This window comes from Arachis duranensis, chromosome 1 (genome assembly GCF_000817695.3).
Source record: "Arachis duranensis cultivar V14167 chromosome 1, aradu.V14167.gnm2.J7QH, whole genome shotgun sequence".
Taxonomy (NCBI): domain Eukaryota; kingdom Viridiplantae; phylum Streptophyta; class Magnoliopsida; order Fabales; family Fabaceae; genus Arachis; species Arachis duranensis.
The window spans coordinates 28,973,335-28,998,180 of NC_029772.3; the positions used below are offsets into that span (position 1 = coordinate 28,973,335).

The following is a 24,846-nucleotide window of genomic DNA, read 5'->3' on the forward strand; positions in this document are numbered from 1 at the left end:
CTGGTTCTCCCCCTTCTTTCTCTCTTCACCCCCCGATAGCGTGGTGAGGACGACGGCGACAGCGCGGCGAGGATGTGGTGGTGATGAAGGCGCGGCGGCTCCAAGCCCGTAACCCCCCTCACTCGCGATCCATCTCTCCTCGTGGTTCTGCTCAAGATGGCACGACCCAAACGGCGCGATGGTGGCGGCGACTGAACCACGAACGGCGGCGACAGGGTCTGACGGCAGCAACGCGAGCAGCAGCAAAATTAAATTAAAAAATTTAATAAAAAGGATGATTTTAATACAAAAAAAAACATTAAGGATGATTTTAAATCCAAAATTAGAAGAGGGACGATTTCGATTCTGACCCTAAATTTTAGGGACCAAAACAGTACTTACCCCTAAAAAAAATGTTGCAAGCCCACATATGCATCTCACCTTCAGCCTTGGGTATAAAAAATGATAAATTAAGTGGCTGAAATAATTTGTGGTTATTTGGGCCGAAATGAAAAGAAGAGATCCTAAGCCTAATAAAATCAAAATTCAGCCTTATGCAATTTTTGTCATATGAATGTTGGCTGAAATGTTTTATTAGATGGGCCAGTTTTACTTATTATTAATGCAAGCCCAAATTATTTTGCTTGCCTGGTCCAAAACCAATTGAGAGAGAAAGCAAAAATGCCTCCAACGAATCTCAATTTTTACCATGTGATGGATTTCAAATTCATTTAATTATCATTAATTGCATGGGAACAATGAGAGAGAAAAAGGCATTTGATTTGATTGTAACACTTAATGCTACACACTACTCAGCAAGAGAAGAATCATTTCATTTAATCTCATTCTCTTTCCTAATTCAATGCTTTTCAAATTTCTCTCTTCTCTCTCTACTTGCTTCTCACTTTCGGTCATATCACAGCAGCAACCATGGAATTTATGGCAAGCTACCATAGAGAAGAAGAAGCACGCCTAAAGACCATCAAAATGATGGCAAGAAAAAGAAAACTAAAAGTATGATGTGGCTAAGATTTTCACCACTTTTGGTAAGATTTGATGATGAGATATTGGTTTCTCCATACCAAAAATGGTTGAAGAAGATTTCGGCCAGCAAGGAGAAAATCTTTGGAAGGATGGCTTGTCTCTGATCTTGCTCAACCACCACAGAAGGTAGCTACAGTGGCTACGTGATGGAAGAGGCAGAGATAGAAGCAGATGAAGATATCATCATCATGTAGTATCAAGGGCCAGAAATTCATCTTGGAAAGCAAGAAAAGATGAAGGGCTCGAATTGATGAAGATTGGTGACCAAGGAAGGACTAGAGGTAATTGCATGTTGGGTTTTGCATGGGTTATCTCTTTTCTCTCTCTGGCCGAACCGGTTCTGCTTTGAAGAAGAAGAAGTTTAGCTTGGTTTGTTTTATTTCAACCTTGAAGGCTTCTCCCTATAAGTAAGGGTGAACAGTCAGTGTTTTATTCAAGGAGAAAGTGTGAGAGTGCAAGACACAGAGTTCTTAGAGCTACCTGAGCTAACAGATTTTCTTCTTTCAATGTATTCTGTTTTGTATTTTTCTGTTTAATTTTGTCATGTCTTGAGTCTTATGAAAAAAGACAGACAATGAGGTTTGTATGAAAAAGCCATAGAGCGAAAAAAGACAGAGAGTGCAAAATTAAAAGAAAAAGCCATAGATGTCCTTAGAGTTTCTTTGTACATCTGTGTTGTGTTTCATGATTCTGTGGGAATCCCCTTGTAAGTTGGGTTAGCACTTTACAGTTGAAAACTTGGCAGTGACCAAGTCAAGTTCAGAATTGGGTTTAGAATTCTGGACTTGTCCCATATAGGAAGGGTAGTTCCTAAGGAGAATTGGTGTATGTAATCAAAGATGATTATAGTGAAATTCCATCACTGTTGTGATGGAGACTAGATGTAGACTGCACTGTACTTAGCAGCTGAACCAAGATATATCTGGGTGTAATTCTCTTTCTCTTCTACTCTATTTTCTGTTTCTGCTGCACAGGAGATAAAACCGCAAAATATCTCGTGCCAAGTGACGAGACAAAAAGAAAAGTCTCGTGGCTAGGGACGAGACAAAAATCAAATAAATCTCCAGAAGTTGTTTCAAAGACCAGCAAGTGTTCTGAAGTAAAAAAGAGGCTAAGATTCAACCCCCTTATCTTAGCCACTGAAACCATCAATTGGTATCAGAGCTTGGTCTCAAAGAGATCAAGCTTTGCAATTTGGAGAAAAGATCCAGATGACAGAAAGCAGTAGCTCAAATCTGGTATCCTACAACCTTACAGAGGACAGTCAAGCAACAGACCTCCTCTTTTCAATGAAAAAAACTATACCTATTGGAAGGAGAGAATAAAGATCTTTGTGCAAGCAGTGGATTACAGACTATGAAAGTTTATCCTGAAAGGCCCCTAATTCCTAACCACCACAAGTGCTGAAGAAGTAGTCTCTCTCAAACCCGAAGCAAGCTGTACTGAAGAAGATAGAAAAAAAGTGGAACTCAATGCCAAGGCTGTCAACTTACTCAACTGTGCTATCAGCTTCGAGGAATACCGACGGGTATCACGATGCACAACGGCAAAGAAAATCTGGGACAAACTTCAAATCACCCATGAAGGAACCACAATAGTGAAGAAGACCCGGATAGACATGTTGAACAGAGAGTATGAAATGTTTGCAATAAAGGAAGGAGAATCTATTGATGAACTGTTCCAACATTTCAACATCATCATTGTTGACTTGGATGCTATGGGAATAACGCATTCTGATTTTGTGCTTGTGAGGAGAGTTCTAAGATGTCTTACAAAAGAATGGGAAACAAAAGCCTTAATCATTTCTGAGAGCAGTAGTTTAGATTCCATGACATATGATGATTTGAGAGGAAACTTACTTGCTTTTGAAAATACCTATTTGAAAAAAGATTCAAAAAAGAAAGGAATTATTTTTACATCTGTGACTAACCCCCTGGATGATGAATCCAGTGATAATTCTTCTGAAAATGTGTTTGTGTTGTTTGCCAAGAAATTCAGAAAAATGATGAAGTCCAAGGAGAGAGGCAAAGGAAGCAGCTTTAGGAAACAAAGAAAAGATCTCATCAAGATGACATACTACAACTGTAAAAAAATCAGGCATTTCAAGTTAGATTGCCCTAAATTGAAGAAAGAAGAGAAGCCAAAAAGAGGGAAAAAAAAAAGGGGGCTGATGGCATCATGGGAGGACTTGAAAAATGACTCAGAGAGTGATGAAGAGTCTGAGACCAAGTCACAACCATGTCTCATGGCAGATAACATTGAACAGGTAGTCTTTCATAATCCAAACACTGAAGATCTTCATCTTATGATAGACCACCTTTCTAAAAAAATAAGATGTTTTTTTCTTGATAATCAAGATCTTCAACAACAAATCACCATCCTTAAAGCTGAAAACAGTTTTTTCAAAGAAAAACTAAGGGAGGCCGAAACTGCTTGTGAACTTGTTGAAGAAAATAAGCAGTTAAAAACCCAACTTAGAAGCTGTAAAAGTAACCATTCTGTTGTTGCATATGTAAAATATTTTAAAGAAAATGAAGAGTTGATGAAAAATGTCAAAAACCTTAAAAATGACTTAGCCAAGTTCACACAAAGTTCTGAAAATTTAAATTAAATTTTGGCTAGTCAAAGACCTCTTTTTGATAAAGCTGGCTTGGGTTTTACAAAAATTTTAAAACTATTGAGAAACCTTTCTTTGAAAATATAGCTTCATCTTCTAATGACACAAGGTTTCAAAACCCAACCACTTTAACAAAATAGCAACTCCAAGGTTTTGTAGATTATGCAACCGAAATGGTCACTTTCCCATTCAATATTTTTTTGGTGAAAGGATGATTGATGATAAATTATTTTTTATTATAATGGACTAGGACATAAGAGATAGTTTAACGTGAAAGGATCCAAAAAGATTTGGATACCTAAGGTCACTTGAGCTTGTTTTGTAGGTGTGCCTAGCATCCAAACGAAAGAAAAATATGTGGTACATGGACAGCGGATACTCTATGCACATGACCGAAAAGACAACCTTCTTTCATAAAGGTTGATGAGTATGATGGAGAACTTGTCACTTTCGGTAATGATGGAATAGGAAAGATAGTGGCCATTGGAAAAGTCGGTAAAAGCTTTTCATCTTGTATAAATGATGTTCTTGTAAATGGTTTGAAACGTAATCTACTTAGTGTAAGCCAATTGTGTGATCTAGGTTTTGAAGTTATTTTTAGAAAGTTTGTGTGTTTGGTTGTTTGTGAAAAAACTGGAGATATTTTATTTGAGGCTAAAAGATGCAACAATGTGTATAGTTTGACTCTTGAGGACTTGAACGAATAAAATGTAACATGTTTCACATCTCTTGAATCTGAAAAATGGTTATGGCATAGAAAGTTAGGTCATGCTAGCATGTACCAAATTTCTAAGCTAGTCAAAAAAAAATTGGTTAAAGAAATTCCAAATATCAACTTTGATAAGGATCTTACTTGTGATGCTTGCCAATTGGGCAAACAAGTAAAATTCTCTTTTAAACCAAAAGATGGAATCTCAACTAAAAAGCCATTAGAAATGTTACACATTGATCTTTTTGGTTCAACAAGAACTCAAAGTTGGAGGAAAATACTATGGTCTTGTGGTGGTAGATGATTACTCTAGATTCGGTTGGGTACTTTTTTTTACTCATAAAAATGATGTTTTTCATGCTTTCTCAACCCTTTGCAAGAAAATTCAAAATGAAAAAGATTTAAAAGTAGCTCGTTTGATAAGTGATCACGGAAAGGAATTTAAAAACCAAGACTTTGAAAAATTCTATGATGACTTTGGAATTGCTCATAATTTTTCATGCCTTAGAACACCTCAACAAAATGGAGTTGTTGAAAGAAGAAATAGAAGCCTTCAAGAGATGACTAAGGCTATGTTATGTGAAAATGAGGTTCCAAAATTCCTATGGGCTGAAGCTGTAAATATAGCATGGTACATTTTGAATAAGACCATTATTAGAAAAGGGTTAAAAAAAAGTCCTTATGAGCTATGGAAAAGAACCCTCCAAATCTTAAGTATTTTCATGTTTTTGGATGCAAATGTTTTGTACTAAACAACAAAAAAAATATTGGTAAATTTTATCCAAAATCATATGAGGGAATGTTTGTTGGATATTCTACCAATAGCAAGGCCTATAGGATTTATCTCAAAGAACATAAGATCATAGAGAAATTCATACATGTTTCTTTTTGTGACTCTAACTCGATTCCCAATGCTGTAATTGAAGATGATACAGATTGTGAGATTGTTGTCAATAAAGAAACCAATGAAGAAAATCCCAAGTCTGCTCAAAATGAAGAATCTAATAGTCCAATTTTGTCACGTCAGATTGGAGGAAATATTTCCATTTTGTCTCCTGAGCCTACAAGAGAAACTGAAATAGTGAGACCCACAGAAGCTCATCAAAGCTCAACACCACTCCGGAAGCCTAAAGAATGGAAGTCCACGAGGGGTTATCCTCATGACTTCATCATTGGTGATCCCTCTCAAGGTGTAACAACAAGATCCTTGATGATTGAATTTTTGACGGTTTAGAATTTCACAAATGAATTCTCGTTACAAGTATAGTTTCTAAACCAACAATAATCCTTTCATACAAAAATTTGTTTGTCACTAGTACAAACCCCACTACTACATAATTGTCTTTTACTAACATTTAAAAAATGTTATCAAATTATATTAAAATGTTACCTATGTATATTAGTAACATTTTAACAAATGTTAAATATACCCTATGTTACTAAAGAGTTTTACTAACATTCTCCTAAAGATTTAATAACATTTAATAAAAATGTTACAATAGATCTTCTATAGTAATATTATGAAAAATGTCATAATAGACCTTTCTTAGTAACACTTAAAAAAATATTACAATAGATATTTTTTGTAATACTTAAAAAAATATTACTATAAATATTTTTTGTAATTATTAAAAATTGTCACAATAAGTCTTTCTAATAATATTTTAAAAAATGTTACAATGGATATTCTATGGCAATGCTCTAATAAGTGTTACAAAAGATTTTCTTTGCTAACAATTAAAAAATATTATAATAAATCTTTAGTAACATTTAAATGCACAAAATATTAAATTAAAATCTTTTTCTTCAATTACATATTTTACACCCCACTTTAAAAATTAAATCCAAAATATTTAAATACTAAAATTGGTCCAATAAGTCAATTTTCCTATTTCTTCAATATTTTTGCATGATTAAATACAAAATTAAAACCACAATTATTATTCAACACTCATGCTTCATGATGGAATACAAAATTAAAACAAAACTAGATTAGAATCATTACAGGGATTGCAGTGAACTTGGTAACATATACGATCGGAGTGATGCACCTTCCAAACTCAACCTCAGCCAATATTGTCACTGACTTTATGGAAACCTCATTTCTCCTATAATTTATTGGAAGTTTTCCAACAGATTCTTCCTTGACAAATACAAGATAATTGGAATCTTTGCTGCAATCCAAACACTGGTTTGTTAGTTAAGGTCCATATAAAATAACACGACATAAAAATTCCTATAAATCCAGCAATTATGGGAATTCAAATTTTAAGCATAAAAATTTTAAGCATAAAACACTGGTGCTTAATTGCTGCACCTATTTTTTAATGAACTAACCAGTCTCTATAAAATAAATTTAATTTAACTAAATTGTTGACCAAAAAAAAAAAAGAAATCCTTAATCAATAAAAATTCATGAAGATTTTGGGATCTTAGCAAATAAAACCAAGCTTTACCAGACACGAAGACCATTTTATGTGTCGTGTTCACGTTGCTCAAACATATACTACTTTATCAAGTAGTATTTTTGCTACACTTCATCAAAGTATTAGCATTGCAAGACTAAGTAAAAAAGTACCTATGCAGCTGAATTCATCAACAAAAGCATGATCCTTTGGGCTAGAATCATCGAGGAAGGGATTTATTGAAGTCAAAGAATAGCCGTGAATTTCGTCGAAAACCATGCGTTGAACAGGATCGCATAGCACCTGCACACTGCAATAGTCAATCTGCAATGCAGAAAATATAGGATAAAGTTTCAATGAACATAATTTAAGATATTCAAAATGAAAACTACTGCATAGACTTCATTGATGAATGTGCAGAAATTTCCTCAACCCATTTTCATTTTTTACCAGCAGCGGCACTCTGAATTCTCAAACCCCCTTTTCATTTTCATTAATCTTCTCTATCTTTCTCTGTTTTGAAATTTTTACTCAAATCAAATGGCACTCTTCGTGCTTCATCCTTATTATACTGTAAATCCCAATTGTCTCTTTCAATATCCCTCCCTTCAAACTTGGCACCCTCTTCCTCTCTTCTTTACTCATTCTTATTGCCCTCTCTTTTTCTCTGTCCCCTTTCTTCAAAGAGAGCCACCTTCAGAGATGGAAACTCGTGCCGCCGCAAAGAGGAGGGCCATGACCGCAAACCTCACTGAGAATCAACCCCTCAAGAGGAAGCGCGTTGTGTTGGGGGGTGAACTTACCAATTTTTCTACTGAAAATTTGAATATTCAAATACCAAAATCCAAATGCCTCAACAATGCCAAGCCCAAGAAAGCTTCTGTCACCGACAAGAACATCAAGGTTGTCTTGAACTTGTAAATTATATAGAGACTATATTTTAGATGTAAAACTTGTAATAATCAATTGTGATTTTGTAATGTGACTTGTTAAGATTTGGATTTTAAACACATCCTTTCAAGGGAAGTTGTTTCTTCATGTTCATAAATCCAGCAACAATTAAGCATGTTCATAAAAATTCAATCATTGTTTTTTAAATGAAAAAGTATAATTTTGTGATACACACACTTTGAACCCCCTCCTCCCAATTACCAATGCATAGGCCATATGTCCCATGGGCTATGGCACATACATTTCTGTTTATCTCAAAATTAATATAGAAAATGATGGTGACCAGATTAAACATGGAGTAAATCTGAGAACTTGTAAAATAAAGACTTCATAAGCTGAAGAGAACTCATTCAAATACCTGGCAAATCCTGTTGAAGAAAGCCCAATTATGTCTGCTAGAGGAATTCAGTGATGAAGAACGTCATTTTCTTATACAACTGTCAGAGGCAAGTATTTGATTAGCCACTTCATGATATCCTATGGCTCCATAGTATCAATTTAGAACACCCAACAAGAGAATAAATTAGATTTAGAGCAATCAATAGCATTAATTTTTTTTAGCAGCAATTCTTTTAGCTATCATAAGGTGATGAACAAGCAAAAGCAGTGCACCTCCACCACTTGCATGTACTTGAGGTTAAGGTCAATCATTATTCTACATGCATACTGGATCTAAATGCAGCTAAATAGCAGCAAAACATAAATAATATCAAATGTATGTTTGGAAATGCAAACAAAGGAGATATGGACCCCATACAAACTAAACAAAAGATGAAACTTTAGATATCAAAACCAGGAATATAGGAATAGACTTACATCCATCAACAGGCCCATTAGCAGCAAAAAGAGTTTTCTTCCCTTTTTCGGGACATCCCTTGCCAAATGTGTCACGCCACCACATATTTTACAACAACCATCCTAGTATAAACAATTACTTAATATAGATTAGACAGTTGATTCAAGTGTTTGGCTAATACATCATGATATATTTGACAAGGCAAACAAGAAAGAGAAACAATAATACCTTAGGATAGATACCATGAGCATTTTGAGGGCAGTTTTTACTCAAGTGTCCTTGCTGTTTACAGACAAAGCACTCTGCAAACTTTGTCCCTCATGCATCACCATTGAAACACTTCATCTCATAAGAAAACAAATTAGAACACAACCAAAAGCTTAACAAAAAAGAAGTCATTCTAATATTCTATCAAAGGCTTTAAGTAACAATGTTTCATTGTTCAGTAAAGTAGAAAGCCCAAGAGGATGATTATAAATTTGTAGTAAACTGCTTATAAGAATTCCAATTCATGGAGTGGCTAAATTTTCTTCAAAAGCACCCTACCAAGGCACACCAATTGCCTCTGTCCCATGCTCCAGTTCTCGCCATTTTCGCTAACTGCAGCATCAATTTTGCCTTAGCAATAACTTCAAAGGTTACTATATCACTAAATTCATGTAGAGTAATCAAAATTTTCCTAGTTATAAATTAGGAGGATATATAATTATTGATTCAAGAAAAATAGAATGCAAACCTGGAGAGTCCAACTTTCCTTCTTTTCTTCTAACTTCATCACCAAGTTGACACTTTTCAAGGGCCTATGTATAATATGATAATGTAAATGTGTTAATATGCTTGAGTTAGAAGTATTATAAGTCAAATAATTTGGAATTTTGGATACGGAATCTTTTTAACAAACTAAATCTTATTTTGTGTCAAATTAATTACATTCTATACAACAATTTCATCGGGCCTAGAAATGATGGAATCAATATTTGAGTTTTTTCAATTGGCAATATCAAACAAAACAGAAATTAGAAATTAGAATCCAAGTTTAGTAAGAAAAAGCAAATAGAAAACAGAGGATATGAAAACCTAATAATATATGGTTTTTAACAGCTTAATCAGCAAATAAACAACTTAATCAAAACCTAAATTCAAAACCTAACTACTAAATAACCAATTAAAAACCTAAATCAACTAATAGTTATACATCAAATTAATTATTACGTAAAGATTAAAGAGGATTGAAGGAGAAAGATACTAACTGAACAAGAGAACTAGAACTCACCAGGCTGTGGGACGAGCAGCTGATGGAACCGGTGAGGAGACGACGGCACGAGAGGATGAACCAGAGGCAAAACGACGGTGTGAGAGGATGAACCAGAGGCGAGACAACGCGAGCTGGAGTGAGAGTGAGAACACGCGATTGTGGTTTCGATTCGCAAACCGTGAGATCGATTAGGCGGAGCAAGAGCTTGAAGAGACGGAACAAGAGATGATTGAGGAGGAACCAGAGGTGCAGCTTCGAGAGTGAGAGTGAGAACGATGCGTAAAACGGGGAGAAAATGAAAATACTCGCCCCTTTATATATTTGGTAACGTTTGTACCTGATTTTTATTTTCTTTTTTTTCAAAAAAGTGTATTTTGCTAACATTTATTTTACAAGTGTTGCTAACAATATATTTTTATTAGAATAACTAACATTTTAAAAAGTGTTACTTTAAAAATGTTAGTAAATGTCTAAATTCTAGTAGTGCCCCTAAATTTATAAACCGAAGTATTGAACCTCGGATCGTTCTCCCTAGGAATTACAATAAAGTGTTCTTGTTATTGATTATGAGTTATTTTGGGATTTTTGAGATTTTAGACAAGAATTATAAATGGCAAGAAAAATAAACTAACAACTAACAAAGCTCTTGGCAAGATATGAGAATTAAAAGTCCTATCCTAGTTATCCTCCTCAATTGTGACAACAAATTATTCATTGCTCTCACTTAGTTAACCTCTAACCATGGAGGAAAAGTCAAGTGGATGAATCAATTTAATTCCTCAAGTCCTAATCAACTCCTAAAGGAAAGACTAGCTTTAGAGGCATTCAAATCAATTAGCAACTTCTAATTATCAATCAACAAAGGAATTAGATAACTCAAGAGTCACTAATTATCTACCTAGGCCAAGAGGAACAAAACCTACACTAAAATCCAACCAAGCATTTCATCAAATACTTGGAAGGTACAAAAGAAAAGCAAAGCAAATTGACAACAATTATTGAAAAGAATTAACAACAACAATTAAAAGAAACACATTTATTATGAATTACCTTGATTGAATTGAAAGAGAGTAGAAGAAACAAAAGTAGATCTACAACAAAACACAAAAACAACATAAAAGAGATTACAACAAAAGAATGGAAGAAGAATGAATGTAACAACAAAGAATTGAAGAGTAGAAGTAGAAGAAAGAGTGAATAAAAACCTAGATATAAGAACTAAACCTAATCTTAATCATAATCCTAGAGAGAAGTGAGAGCTTCTCTCTCTAGAAACTACTTCTAACTACTTCTAAAACTAAACTATGACTAATGATGACTAGTATGTTGATTCCCCTTCAATCTTTGGCTTAAATAGTATCAGAAATGAGTTGGATTGGGCCCACAAGGCTTCTAAAATCGCTGGCCACGAGTTGCATTAAGTGGATCATGTGCCACCATCGGCGCGTCCACGTACCGTGCGCGTGCGCGCCCATATGCATGATGCAACTATGGAAAATCTTATATCGTTTTGAAGCCCCGATGTTAGCTTTCCAACCCAACTGGAACCGCATCATTTGGATCTCTGTAGCTCAAGTTATGGTCGATTAAGCGCAAAGAGGTCGGCTTGACAGCTTTTGCGATTCCTACATTCCTTCATGAGTTCTCCATTTTTACATGCTTTTCCTTCATTCCCTTGATCCAATCTTTGCCTCCTAAATTGAAATCTCTTAACAAACACATCAAGGCATCTAATGGAATCAAGGTGAATTAAATTTAGCTATTTTAAAACCTAAAAAGCATGTTTTCACTCTTAAGCACAATTAAAGGAGAAGTTATAAAACCATGCTATTTCAATAGATAAATGTGGGTAAAAGGTTATAAAATCCCCTAAATCAAGCACAAGATAAACCCTACAAATGAGGTTTATCAATCCTCAACCAAAAGGTAATCTAAACAAAGTAATTTTGCACTCTTGTCACAAAAGGAGCCCAACAATGTGAAACAAGCTCTTGAAGATCCATCATGGGTCAAAGCCATGCAAGAAGAGCTTGCTCAATTCAACAAGAATGAGGTTTGGACACTAGTACCTCATTCGGATGGTAAGAATGTAATGGGTACTAAGTGGGTTTTTAAAAATAAACTTGGTGAGGATGGACAAGTTGTTCGTAACAAGGCTAGATTAGTGGCCCAAGGTTACGATCAAGAAGAGGGTATAGATTTTGATGAGTCTTTTGCTCTGGTAGCTAGAATGGAAGCAATTAGGTTGCTTCTTGCCTATGCTACCCATAAGGGCTTCAAAATGTTTCAAATGGATGTTAAATGTGCTTTCCTTAATGGCTTTATTGATAGAGAAGTGTATGTGGCTCAACCCCCCGATTTTGAAGACAAAGAATTTCCAAACCATGTTTTCAAACTCTCTAAGGCTCTTTATGGCCTTAGACAAGCTTCAAGAGCTTGGTATGAAAGGTTTAGTGCCTTCTTGTTGGAAAATCAATTTCAAAGGGGTACCACCGACACTACTTTGTTTATTAAAGCATCTAATGATGATATTCTTCTAATTGAAGTTTATGTGGATGACATTATGTTTGGATCGGCCAATGAGTCCTTGTGAGAAGAGTTTGGAAAACTCATGACTAGTGAGTTTGAAATGAGTTTAATGGGAGAGCTAACTTTCTTTCTTGGCCTCCAAATTAAACAAACTCCTAGCTAGTGGTACATTTATTCACCAAGGAAAGTATGCACTAGAACTAATCAAGAAATTTGGCCTAGAAAACTCTAAACCAATGGGAACACCAATGCTTCCTAACACTAAACTTGAAAAGGATGATAATGGGAAAGATGTGGATGAAACAAGGTATAGAGGAATGATTGGTTCACTCATGTATCTTACCTCCTCTAGACCGGATATTATTCAAAGTGTGGGTGTATGCTCAAGATTTCAATCTCACCCAAAAGAATCCCATCTTTCAGCCGTTAAGCGCATCATTAGATACATTAAGGGAACTAGTGATTATGGCTTGTGGTATCCTAAATCTGATGACTTTTGTGCAGTAGAGTGTTGTGATGCAGATTATGCGGGAGATAGGGTGGATAGAAGGAGCACATGTGGCATGTGTTGCTTCCTTGGGAGATCACTCAATATGTGGTCAAGCAAAAAACAAGCAACCGTGGCCCTATCCACAGCTGAAGCTGAATATATTTCTGCATCTATATGTTGTTTTCAATTAATTTGGTTAAAAGCACAGTTGGAAGATTACAAATTAAAGATCAAATAGTATACCCTTATTTTGTGATAATATGAGTGCTATAAACATTTCAAAAAATCCTATTCTGCACTCAAGAACCAAACACATTGAAATTAAATATCATTTCATTAGAGAACATGTGCAAAAGGGTACTATTGATATTCAATTTGTAAAATATGAAGACCAACTTGCTGACATTTTTACAAAACCCCTCTGTGAAGACAGATTCTGCTCTTTAAGAAAAAGCTTGGGAATGATTGATTTAAGTTCTATTGATAACTTGTGAAATTTCTGATTATGCTCAGTTTTGTCTCGTAGGAATGGAGGAGATAAAAATCAGAGTGTGCTGAGAGGGCTGTGATCAAGGGGGAGACAACACAGAAATAAATTCTTATTGGCTCCACCAAATTCCTTTGACCCCACCCTGACCGTTTTGTTAGTTTCTCTTTGTGTAAATCACAATATCTCTTTGTTGTCTCATCAAATCTTGTTGGAAGTGGTTATTGTCAAATCAAATCTTTCTCTTTCATCTAATCCCTTGATTCTAGGAAACCATTTTCAGTTTATTTCAAATAAAAGAGAAACTTCCTTGGTTAATAACCGCCCATTAATGGTCATTAAACTCCCTCCAATTCTCTCTCCACTCCACATTTATTGCATCCCTAACCTCCCTCCTCCCTCACTCAATTTGGTTCTCTTCAACTCTTCCTCTTCCACTTCTCCATTTTCTTTATCATGAAAAAGAAAAACGCCCCTAGAAAAGGTGAAAGAACACTCTCATCTCAAAAATCTTCCACACCTCAAACTCACACTCACATACACATTCATTCCACCTCTTCATCATCTCCCTCACCTCCGCCATCACTGCCTTCGTCACCACCAAAGAAGATCACTCCTGGACGGAGCTCTCACAAAGCCAAGAGTTTTCTATTACACAACACGCGGGAACCTGAAAACTTGGAGTCTCTGGACTTCAAGAACAAATACAACAAGCCTCACTCTCATTATGATCCAGCCAGATTCAACTCTTGTGCTTCCTATGAATTTCACAAGGAAGTATTGGAAAAACGCCGTTTCTGTGCCACATACTTAGTGAACCTGGAGTCACTCACAGCAAAAGGAATCAACATCTTGTCTCTGTTTGAAAATCTGAAATAGAATCCTTTGCTCCATATTCAGAAACATGTTTACCCTGGATTAGTATGTGAATTTTATGCTAACATGAGACTGATCGATGGTACCATTCACTCTTATGTAAAAAGGGTATACATGACTCTGAGTCCTGAGACCATCAGCGCTACCCTAGGCTACACAGATGAGGGGCCGCGAGCTTACATGACTGAAAAATGGGACAATCAGGTTGGGATCACTTACCAGATAGCTCTAAATCAAACCTGTGAAAGTCTCTCCAGAATGGATGGCACGACTCCAACTCTCAAGGAACTTGGTCCAGATAAGGCACTTCTTCTTCACAAAATCATATCTCATGTTCTCATGGCACAAAGTGGTTCACGCCACCGGGTAACAATTTTTTACTCTCTCATACTTTTTGCTCTTGTTACATCTACTCCTATATCATTTGGTTACCTTATGATCAGACACATGTGGGAATCAGTTAAGAGCACCAAAAAGACGAATCTACCTTATGGCATGTTTTTAACAAGTATTTTTGAATATTTTAAAATTGATCTCTTGAATGAGGTTGTAGAAAATAAGGTATCCATGATCAAAGGAGGAGGAGCTGTGAAGGGAACCAAGGGGAAAAAATCTGTTGCTTCGGATAGTGACTTTGAGAGTCGGCCTGAATCCTCCAAGGCAACAGAATCAATCAAAGAAATTCTCACTGAATTCTCAAACATGTCGGAGCTAATGGTACAGTCCCATAAGGCGGCTCGCAAGCTAGCCTATGAAAATGAAAGGGCTTGGATGAGGTGCAAGGATAGGGTGAGTCTGATGTTACAAAGCTTTGAGGAGGAGTTGGGTGCTGCTAGTGACGAAGAGGCTGATGAATATGAGTTTTACCTATCTGATGATTAATCTGTGTCTCTTTTATTTTCGTTGATATTTGGCTTGTTTCGGCTCAATCTGATACTGTAGTAGTTATTTTGGTACTTTAGACCTATAACTCTGTGATACACTCTGGATACTTTGGGTATATTTTGGATATTCTGTTTTCTATGTCATCTTTTGCAGGTGCCTCTTGATGCCAAAAGGGGGAGAAATGGTGCTGGAAAATTGAAATTAACAAAATAGGGATGAAATCCTTGTGAGGATTCATGATCTCCCTTGTTTTAAGTTTCAATGTCTTGTTGTGATGATATGTTTATAATGCACCTGCTCTATCTTGGTAAACATGATTGCTGCTGCTTGATGTTTGTGATTTAGTTGATTTACCTTGGAAAATTATTTGCTGTGTTTGTGATGCATTTGATCTATTTGTGTTTCCTTGGTAAAATGTTGCTGTTTTGGATTAAGGAATATTTTTGGCAGTTCCTTTAAGCCGTGATATATAAAGTTTCATAGTTGCTATGATTTGAGATGATCATGCTTGATCAGAAATATTTTCCTTGCTATGATTAATTTGCTCTGATTTATTAATTGGAAAATATTTTCAAAATAGCTTGAAAAGCAACTTCAGGAAACATCAATTTTTGTTTGCATCAAATTGTTTTGTATGGGTTTGAGCAGAAAATCAAATTATTGATAATAAATGAGTTTTGATTATCATTCAATTCTGCTCATAAATCAAGCCATTCAACATTACAAAATTATATATGTTGAATAACATTGTTACCTTAGGCTTGATGAAAATTGTTACAGGTATAAAGCTTCCCTTGGTAAAATAGCATATATTTAGGGGGAGTCATGTGACAATTGGAAAGGGGGAGAAATTCAAATATTCAAAGGGAGTATTCTATACTCTAAATCTTTAATTTCTTTTCATTTCAATTTTTTAATAATGTTTGTCATCAAGGGGGAGATTGATGAGTTTGAAAATTTAATTTGATGATGAACAAATATTATTAAAAATAATTAATTACAAAATTATTAATTTGATCTTAATTCGTACTTGCTTAATTAATAATTTTGTGTGTGCAGATTTGCTATTGGGCCGAAAATAAAAGAAAATATTGCAAGCCTATATATGCATCTCACCTTCAGTCTTGGGTATAAAAAATGATAAATTAAGTGGCTGAAGCAATTTGTGGTAATTTGGGTCGAAATGAAAAGAAGAGATCCTAAGCCTAATAAAATCAAAATTCAGCCTTATGCAATTTTTGTCATATGAATGTTGGCTGAAATGTTTTATTAGATGGGCCAGTTTTACTTATTATTGATGCAAGCCCAAATTATTTTGCTTGCCTGGTCCGAAACCAATTGAGAGAGAAAGCAAAAATGCCTCCAACGGATCTCAATTTTTACCATGTGAAGGATTCCAAATTCATTCAATTATCATTAATTGCATGGGAACAATGAGAGAGAAAAAGGCATTTGATTTTATTGCAGCACTTAATGCTACACACTACTCAGCAAGGGAAGAATCATTTCATTTAATCTCATTCTCTTTCCTAATTCAATGCTTTTCAAATTTTTCTCTTCTCTCTCTACTTGCTTCTCACTTTTGGTCATATCACAGCAGCAACCATGGAAGCTATAGCAAGCTACCATAGAGAAGAAGAAGCACGCCTAAAGACCATCAAAATGATGGCAAGAAAAAAAAAACTAAAAGTATGCTGTGGCTAAGATTTTTACCACTTTTGGTAAGATTTAGTGATGAGATCTTGGCTTCTCCATACCAAAAATGGTTGAAGAAGATTTCGGCCAGCAAGGAGAAAATCTTTGGAAGGATGGATTGTCTCTGATCTTACTCAACCACCACAGAAGGTAGCTACAGTGGCTATGTGATGGAAGAGGTAAAGATAGGAGCAGATGAAGTGATCATCATCATGAAGCATCAAGGGCTAGGAGTTCATCTTGGAAAGCAAGAAAAGATGAAAGGCTCGGATTGATGAAGATTAGTGACCAAGGAAGGACTAGAGGTAATTACATGTTGGGTTTTGCATGGGTTATCTCTTTTCTCTCTCTGGCCGAACCGGTTCTGCTTTGAAGAAGAAGAAGTTTAGCTTGGTTTGTTTGATTTCAATCTTGAAGGCTTCTCCCTATAAGTAAGGGTGAACAGTCAAGGTTTGATTCAAGGAGAAAGTGTGAGAGTGCAAGGCACAGAGTTCTCAGAGCTACCTGAGCTAACAGATTTTCTTCTCCTTCAATGTATTCTGTTTTGTATTTTTCTATTTAATTTGGTCATGTCTTGAGTCTCATGGAAAAAGGCAAACAGCGAGATTTGTATGAAAAATCCATAGAGCGGAAAAAGGCAGAGAGTGCAAAATTAAAAGAAAAAGCCATAGATGTCCTTAGAGTTTCTTTGTACATCTGTGTTGTGTTTCATGATTCTGTGGGAATGTCCTTGTAAGTTGGGTTAGCACTTTACAATTGAAAGCTTGGTAGTGACCAAGTCAAGTTCAGGATTGGGTTTAGAATTCTAGACTTGTCCCAGATAGGAAGGGTAGTTCCTAAGGAGAATTGGTGTATGTGATCAAAGATGATTATAGTGAAATTCCATCATTGTTATGATGGAGACTGGATGTAGGCTGCACTGCACTTAGCAGCTGAACCAGGATATATCTGGGTGTAATTCTCTTTCTCTTCTACTCCATTTTCTATTTCTGCTGCATAGGAGATAAAACCGCAAAATATCTCGTGCCAAGTGACGAGACAAAAAGAAAAGTCACGTGGCTAAGGACGAGACAAAAATCAAATAAATCTCCAGAAGTTGTTTCAAAGACCAGTAAGTATTCTGAAGTGAAAAAGGGACTAAGATTCAACCCCCCCTTCTCTTAGCCACTGAAACCATCAAGCTCGAACACACAAAACCTGTGAGATTTTGAGCCTATTTGATTGGTTGCATCTTATCAACCAATATTTTATTTTGGTGTGTGTTGTTCTCTCTAAAATTGTGATCTATATCTTGCTTGATTCTATATTTCCATTGTTTAATGTATGCATGCACTTATGTGATTGAGGCCTTGTTTCACTAAGCTTACATACCCATATGGCCTTAACCTTTCATTATCCTTTACAAACCAATTTGAACATATTTTACCCCTTTTATTCTTTACTTTAGCACATCATTAACTCTAAGCGGAAAACAATAATGTCCTTTGAATCCTTGGTTAGCTTAGACTAGTGAGAGTGCTTATGATTTAAGTGTGGGGAAATTGGGTTCAGAAACATTTGGTTTGAGAATTGAGTATGTTAGAATTGTCTGAAAATGTGAAAGAATGTTAAGAATATGTTCATGCATTCAATACCTTAATCATATGCCTTGAGAAAAGCAAAAGAAAAAAAATAAAAAAGTAATAATAAAAAAAGAAAAGAAAAAGAGCAAATAACAAAAAGGGGACAAAATGCCCCAAAGTAAATGGTGAAAGCAATGCATATGAGTTGTACTTAAATTCGGATACATGAATATGTGGAAAACATGGTTAATGGATAGTTAGGCTTTATATTATGATTACATGGATTATCCTAAGTTAGATGAGAAGTTTAAGTTAATTAAGGATTCAGATTTTAGTCCACTTAACTAAATACAATCCTACCTTGACCCTAACCCCATTACAACCCTTAAAAGACCTCTTGATTTGTGTATTTGTGCATTAAACTTTTATTGATTGGTAGAAGAAGAGCAAGCCTTAGAAAGCAAGGTTAGTAGATAATTGAGAGAATCGAACCTTAAAAACATGAGTGATTAGAGTGTATACACTTCCAGTGAGGGTTCGATGCTCGATTCCTTGTTCCCGGCTTTCATGAGCTATTTTCTTTTGCAAGTTTACTTGTACTTCATTTTTATGGTTTGAATTAGTGAAATCCAGTTCATATTTGTTCTTGAAGGATTTGTTTGCTTTCAACCAAGTAGGTAGAAAAATTTTGCATATAGTTGCATTCATATACATAGGTTGCATTGCATTTCATAAGTCTTACCATTCCTTTTCACTCTTATAGCTTCTCTTGAGTTTAGCATGATGACATGTTACTGTTTAAGTGTGGAGAGATTTGATGCACCACTATTTCGTGGTACATCTTGTGCTTAATTGAGTGGATTTTATCCACTAGTCTCACACTTATTTGTATTATTTGCATGGTTTACAATTCCTTCCCAGAATTTGTTCTATGATTGAAAACATGTTTCTTTGGCCCTAAATTTTCTATGTTTAATCCCCTCTTATTACCATTCGATGCCGTGATATGTGTGCTAAGTGTTTTCAGAGATTACAGGGCAGGAATGGCTTAGAGGATGGAAAGGAAGCATGCAAAAGTGGAAGGGGTACCATAAATTGAAGGAATTGCTGAGTTGTCCAGCCTGACCTCTTCGCACTCAAACGATCATAACTTGAGCTATATAGGTCCAAATGATGCGGTTCCAGTTGTGTTGGAAAGCTAACATCCAGGGTTTTGAAATGATATATAATTTGCCATAGTTTCCCTGAGAATAAGTGACGCGAATGCGTGCATCACGCGGACGCGTCGCATTTGCAAAAATCAACGTGTTTGAATTCGTAACCAGCAATTTCTGGGCTGTTTCTGGCCCAGTTCTCGACCCAGAAAACACAGATTAGAGGCTATAAAGTGGGGAGATGCATCCGTTCAATAGACATAACTTCTCATATACATAATTTTAGGTTTAGATGTAGTTTTTAGAGAGAAAGGCTCTCTCCTCTCTCTTAGGATTAGGATTTAGGATTAGGATTTCTTCGTCTTTTCAATTACAGGTTTAATATTCCTTTACTTTACTTTATGTTTTCTTCTACTTTTATTTATTCTATTACTTTAGTTGATTACTTGATGTTGCCAATTTGGTTTATGGATTCCTATGTTCAATCTAACTTTCTATTTAATATAATTCGAGGTATTTCAGATATATGATTTTTATTTAGCTTTCTATATTCTTGGCTTTGGTTGAGTAATTAGAGACTCTTGAGTTATCAAACTCTTTTGTTGATTGATAATTGGGAGTTGCTAATTGACTTGAATTTCACTAACTCTAGTCTTTCTTTGGGAATTGACTAGGACTTGAGGATTCATATTGATTTATCCACTTGACTTACCTTCATAGTTAGAGGTTGACTAAGTGGGAGCAACGAGCAATTCTCATCACAATTGATAAGGATAACTAGGATAGGACTTCTAATTTTCATACCTTGCCAAGAGTTTTCTTAATTATTAATTTATTTTTCTTGTCATTTAAATTACTTGTTCCTTATTTCAAAAACCCAAAATAAAATATATATTTTTTCATAACCAATAATAAATCATACTTCCCTGCAATTCCTTGAGAAGACGACTCGAGGTTTGAATATTTCGGTTATTTATTTTTATTGGTTTTGCTTAAGTGACAAACAAAATTTTTGTACGAAAGGATTCTCTGTTGGTTTAGAAGCTATACTTACAATGCGATTATATTTTTAAATTTCTTTATCGATAGAAAATCTGATCGTCAATGTATTACCAATTTAAAACTTATCTCGTCTACGAAGCAAGATTTTGAAAACCGGTTCGAATTGGTCAGTCGAACCGATCGAACCGTGAACCGCTACCAATTATGCTTCAGACAGAAGTTAAAACCGTCAGATTGAAAAACTGTTATTGGACTTTCAGATCGGTCAGTCAAACTGAACCATGACTCAGCCGGTTTTTAAATTGTGTCAAAAACGGCTGCATTTTGGTTGCTGAACTCTAACTCCTTAACTTCCCTAACCATTACCCCTCTCGTCTCCACTCTCCAGAACGCGAAGCAGTACTCACCTGGACGGCTGGACAGTCGCAACTTCCGTCAAGCCAACGTCAGCCAGCTCTGTTCGCGCAGCCACTTTCTATCGCGCAGCCAGGTCTGTTGATCTTCGAAAGCCGAAACCACTGCCAGCACCACTTTCGGTCGCGGCGCCAGCTCTGTTCTATACTTCCACCCTGTCAGCCACTGTCTTGCCTCTTGCCAGCCAATATCCCCGCCAGCTCTGCTTTTTTCCAGGCTTCCAGCTTCTAGCCCTAGGTATGTATTTTTTTCTTTGTAATAATAATTGATGAATAATTGATTGCGATAAGGATCATTGCTGGAAACGAGCCTTTTCCCATGTCTCCCGAACACAAAGCCAATTGGGATGAAAGCTTATATTTGCTCCTTTACTTCTGTTGTCGGCATAATGGTCTTTGCCTTTATTGATTAGTGATTAGCTCTGGTTCATTACTGATTACTTATTAGCTCGGTGCTCACTTGTTCATTTGTTCTTCACTTGTTCATCATTTTTTTTATTTTTTACGCTCTGTTTCTATCTTTCGAAGGTCTGGTTTGACTGGTTGTGTCGTTAATATTTGTTGAATGATTATTTGATTGTTGGTTTACTCTGGTTCTGCTGTTTTTTATTGATTATTGATTATTTTGAAGCTCTGTGCTGCTGTTTTTGTATCGTGATTTTAATTTATTAATTATTGATTTTGAATGTCTTGTGATGGTTGATTAGTGATGTGTTGCTGACTTGTGTCTGTTTGACTATTTTGTGATTTACATGTGCTTGGATTGTGACTGCTTTGCTGATTTATTGAGTAACATGACGAAGGAGCATTAAAGTGTCAAGTTTAGCTCTGGGTTATTGTGAAATCCTTTTGCTTTTCCTGATTTCTTTTGAGTATCTTCAAGTGAATACAATTTTGTTGTGAGAATGGAAACACCTCTCTTGATTAGAAATTTGTGGTATGTTAGGTGGCAGGTTAGAATTAGGTGGCAATAGCTTTGAGCCTGTAGCTATGGAAGAATGAGGTTTCTGAACTTCTAGTTTGTGTTAAATGATATGGATTGTATAGCTGCTACTTGGAGGAACCTTCATTCTTTTTTTTTGATGAGGAAACCTTGATTCTTTTTCTTTGTTGCTTGGACAAATTTAAACCAAAGTTAAAAATGGTTTGATATTTTTTTGGATGTAATTACTTTATTGATCAATGTCATTGCAGCAAACATTTATAGGATGAAGAAAGGATTTTGGTTTCTCTTATAGCAAACTTTGAAAGCAAAAGCTTCAATATTTAGAAGATATTTTAAAGTTTATATTAGATTATAATTATATTTTAAAGTGTTTATTTAGAATTTATTTATTATTTTAATATAAAATGTTTTTTCAGTTAAATCACAATTGAATCGATTAGACCACTAAATTAATAAACCAATAATTAGAACGGTTTCATGATCGGTTTGGTTTTCAGAACCTTGCAACGAAGTGGTTGCGTTTTTGTGACACCGCGTAACATAAAAGAACAAGTGAATAACCTCAGCTCCCACCTCCTCCATCGTCAGAAGAGACGGGAACTAATGACGAGAAGCTTTTTCCGATTAGTAGCACGAGCACGACTTCCCCACCGAACGCCCAAACCCATGACTAAGAACGACGACGTTTTCGTTATTCATCCCATGCGGACGATGGCGTCGTTTCACAGCCACTACCGCAATGCCTTCTATCCCTCCGCCTCTCCACTACCATCACTCAAATCTTCCACCCTCTTTGGATTCGAAGGTCTTCTTCTTCTTCCGCATTGCGCTTTTTTCAGTTGTTATTCTATGTTTGTTTCAGTTCAAACTGTGCATTGTAACAGGGCAAAGGAGGAACATGTTCATCCAAACGCAGCCTACCCCGAATCCTTTGTCTCTCATGTTCTATCCCGAGAAGCCTGTCATGGAAGTTGGAAGCGCCGACTTCCCAAACATGCGTTCGGCTATGAATTCGCCTCTCGCTAAGTCACTCTTTGGAATTGATGGTATTTTTGTTTGTCCGCTAGTTCATTTTCATTTTGTAGCTTGCATTTTGGTGAATCCGTGTTTGTGGTTGTGTTGCAGGGATTACTAGGGTTTTCTTCGGGTCTGATTTTGTTACTGTGACGAAGTCGGAGGAAGCTTCTTGGGAGTTCCTGAAGCCTGAGATATTTGCGGCCATTATGGACTTCTATTCCTCTGGGCAGCCGTTGTTTTTGGACTCTAAAGCTGCTGCAGCCATGGATACAGCTATTCAAGATGTAAATATTATGCATCCATGTTCTTTTTCTAGTTGATTCAAATGCTTATGTTGTTTTGTATTAATGATTACGCCACTCATTACGTATGTTTTGTCATTTTAGCAAATGTGAACCATGCTTCTTTGTCATTAGTTTATGAGGTCTTTGGCTTTTGCTAACCAACGTGAATGTACGTCATGTGTTTGTCACTGAATCCGTTGTTTCATTCGGTTTAATAAGTACTCATGCTAGATTTATATCAGCAATATAATGACTTTTGCTTTGAGATGGTGTCATGTGTGAGTTGCTACTAAGTTTGGTTAATCACTTTAGTCATCAAACATTTTGCTAAGGTAGACATCGTTTTCCATTCTTGTAATTTCTATTGTGTTGTGCCAACTGGAAGAAAACATGATATAGGAGTGTCTTGTTCTTGTACCTTTCTTTTTTTGTTCTTGGGTTTTGATGTAAAGTCACCATTTCCCCACTAATGTGGCGTATTCCCACTTGTATTTAAGTGTCTTGGAGCATGAAATATGTCTTAACCCTGAAGTACATTTGAGTATCTACTCAACCATATTTGAGAGGCCTAAACTAAAAGGTAGCATGCATGCCTTTTGTATAGGATGATTCGGAAACCGTTGCAATGATCAAGGAATTGTTGGAGACTCGTATTCGGCCGGCTGTGCAAGATGATGGTGGGGACATTGAATATCGAGGTTTTGATCCGTAAGTTCTTTAGTTTCTTATTTTGGTCTTGAAGCATGTCGATGAAACCTTTTGGAAGAGCATGCAACTACGGGCACTATGGAATTATATTTGTACTGAGTTAATTTGTGTTTCTGTTTTTCTCTAGTGATACTGGAATAGTAAAACTTAGGATGCAAGGAGCATGTAGTGGGTGCCCAAGTTCGTCGGTGACTCTGAAATCCGGCATTGAAAATATGTTGATGCATTATGTACCTGAGGTAAACAAGTTCTAGGATATCTTCTTGTGCTAAAATTAATACTGTTCTTGTTTCCTTGTGGATTATGCTTATGCTTTGAAACAAATTTTGTTTTGGCTCATCTAGTTTAATAAAAAAATGCAGCAGCTTCGTTTTGTTGTAAGCTTAGAAACTAGAATTCGTAATGCGACAGTTACAAAACTTGATTTCCTTGTCATTATTTTTCACATTCAGACTGCGAAATTTGGATTTAACTATCATAGGGATCATAGCTCTTTTTTTCCAGAAATGTTTGATCAATATTTCTTTTTTATTTTTAAGCTTGTTATCTAGTGTATTGAAATTGGCATCGATTATTGGATATTTTATCAAAGCAACATTAATGGAATGGATTTCATGAAAAATTTTTCCAAATGTTGCTTGCTTTACAGGTCAAAGGTGTTCAACAAGAACTAGATGCTGAGGATGAGGAAGCAGCAGTAAGTGGACAAATGGAGTAGTAGAACTTGTTCGACATTTAGTTTTTTTAGATAGATTGCGAGCTCAGCAGAGTCTTCAGTGTGCACACAGAAATAATTCCCCAAATTGATCTGCTTCCAATAATTATTGGGCTTCCTTTTAAATTAAGTCCATTGATAAATTACAATGCATTCTTTACTTATATGTTCACACACATTATATATTGATATCATAATTTTGGTTTCTCTCGATTCACACAATCAAGGTTGTAAATAGTGTTCAAGTGCTTAGGTATTGTAGTATTATTACTTTATTAGTCGATGTCCTACTTTATGCCTGACTAGTGCCTAAGACGGTTGAATAAA

General features: G+C 35.8%; 2 protein-coding genes across 6 annotated transcripts; one reads left to right on the forward strand and one right to left on the reverse strand.

Moving 5' to 3' along the window:
- Positions 1 to 5,162: 5,162 nt before the first annotated feature.
- LOC127744911 (uncharacterized) lies at positions 5,163 to 10,028 on the reverse strand. 5 transcript variants are annotated; one of them, XR_008006178.1, is made up of 9 exons: positions 9,775 to 10,028; positions 9,238 to 9,301; positions 9,048 to 9,101; positions 8,730 to 8,840; positions 8,522 to 8,623; positions 8,064 to 8,142; positions 6,928 to 7,078; positions 6,355 to 6,523; positions 5,163 to 5,410 (listed from the first exon to the last, which is right to left on the reverse strand). XR_008006178.1 is itself a non-coding variant. In XM_052257762.1 (3 exons), exons 1-3 carry the CDS (start codon positions 7,031 to 7,033, stop codon positions 5,351 to 5,353), a joined length of 330 nt encoding a protein of 109 aa, XP_052113722.1. In that variant the 5' UTR covers positions 7,034 to 8,057; the 3' UTR covers positions 5,163 to 5,350. The 5 variants fall into 5 exon arrangements, 1 of the variants encoding a protein (XP_052113722.1); XR_008006177.1 differs by having other exon boundaries at positions 6,928 to 7,057; positions 8,730 to 9,101; XR_008006176.1 differs by having other exon boundaries at positions 8,730 to 9,101.
- A 10,796-nt stretch (positions 10,029 to 20,824) lies between these two features.
- Positions 20,825 to 24,741, forward strand: LOC107483663 (nifU-like protein 4, mitochondrial). Its single transcript, XM_016104274.2, has 7 exons — positions 20,825 to 21,087; positions 22,293 to 22,600; positions 22,680 to 22,841; positions 22,921 to 23,096; positions 23,701 to 23,804; positions 23,932 to 24,043; positions 24,454 to 24,741. Exons 2-7 carry the CDS (start codon positions 22,399 to 22,401, stop codon positions 24,520 to 24,522), a joined length of 825 nt encoding a protein of 274 aa, XP_015959760.1. The 5' UTR covers positions 20,825 to 21,087; positions 22,293 to 22,398; the 3' UTR covers positions 24,523 to 24,741.
- The last annotated feature ends 105 nt before the right edge of the window (positions 24,742 to 24,846 follow it).

Bases quoted from the DNA above. Each gene is read 5' to 3' on its own strand.
- LOC127744911 (XM_052257762.1), bottom strand. From the start codon at position 7,033: ATGGTTTTCGACGAAATTCACGGCTATTCTTTGACTTCAATAAATCCC. The intron at 6,519-6,927 runs GTACTTTTTTAC...ATTGCAGCAAAG, and splicing joins TGATGAATTCAGCTGCATAG to ATTCCAATTATCTTGTATTT. The intron at 5,411-6,354 runs GTAATGATTCTA...TTTCTCTTGTAG, and splicing joins CCAAGTTCACTGCAATCCCT to GCTCAGGAGACAAAATGGAA.
- LOC107483663 (XM_016104274.2), top strand. From the start codon at position 22,399: ATGACGAGAAGCTTTTTCCGATTAGTAGCACGAGCACGACTTCCCCAC. The intron at 22,601-22,679 runs GTCTTCTTCTTC...GCATTGTAACAG, and splicing joins CACCCTCTTTGGATTCGAAG to GGCAAAGGAGGAACATGTTC. The intron at 23,805-23,931 runs GTAAGTTCTTTA...GTTTTTCTCTAG, and splicing joins GAATATCGAGGTTTTGATCC to TGATACTGGAATAGTAAAAC.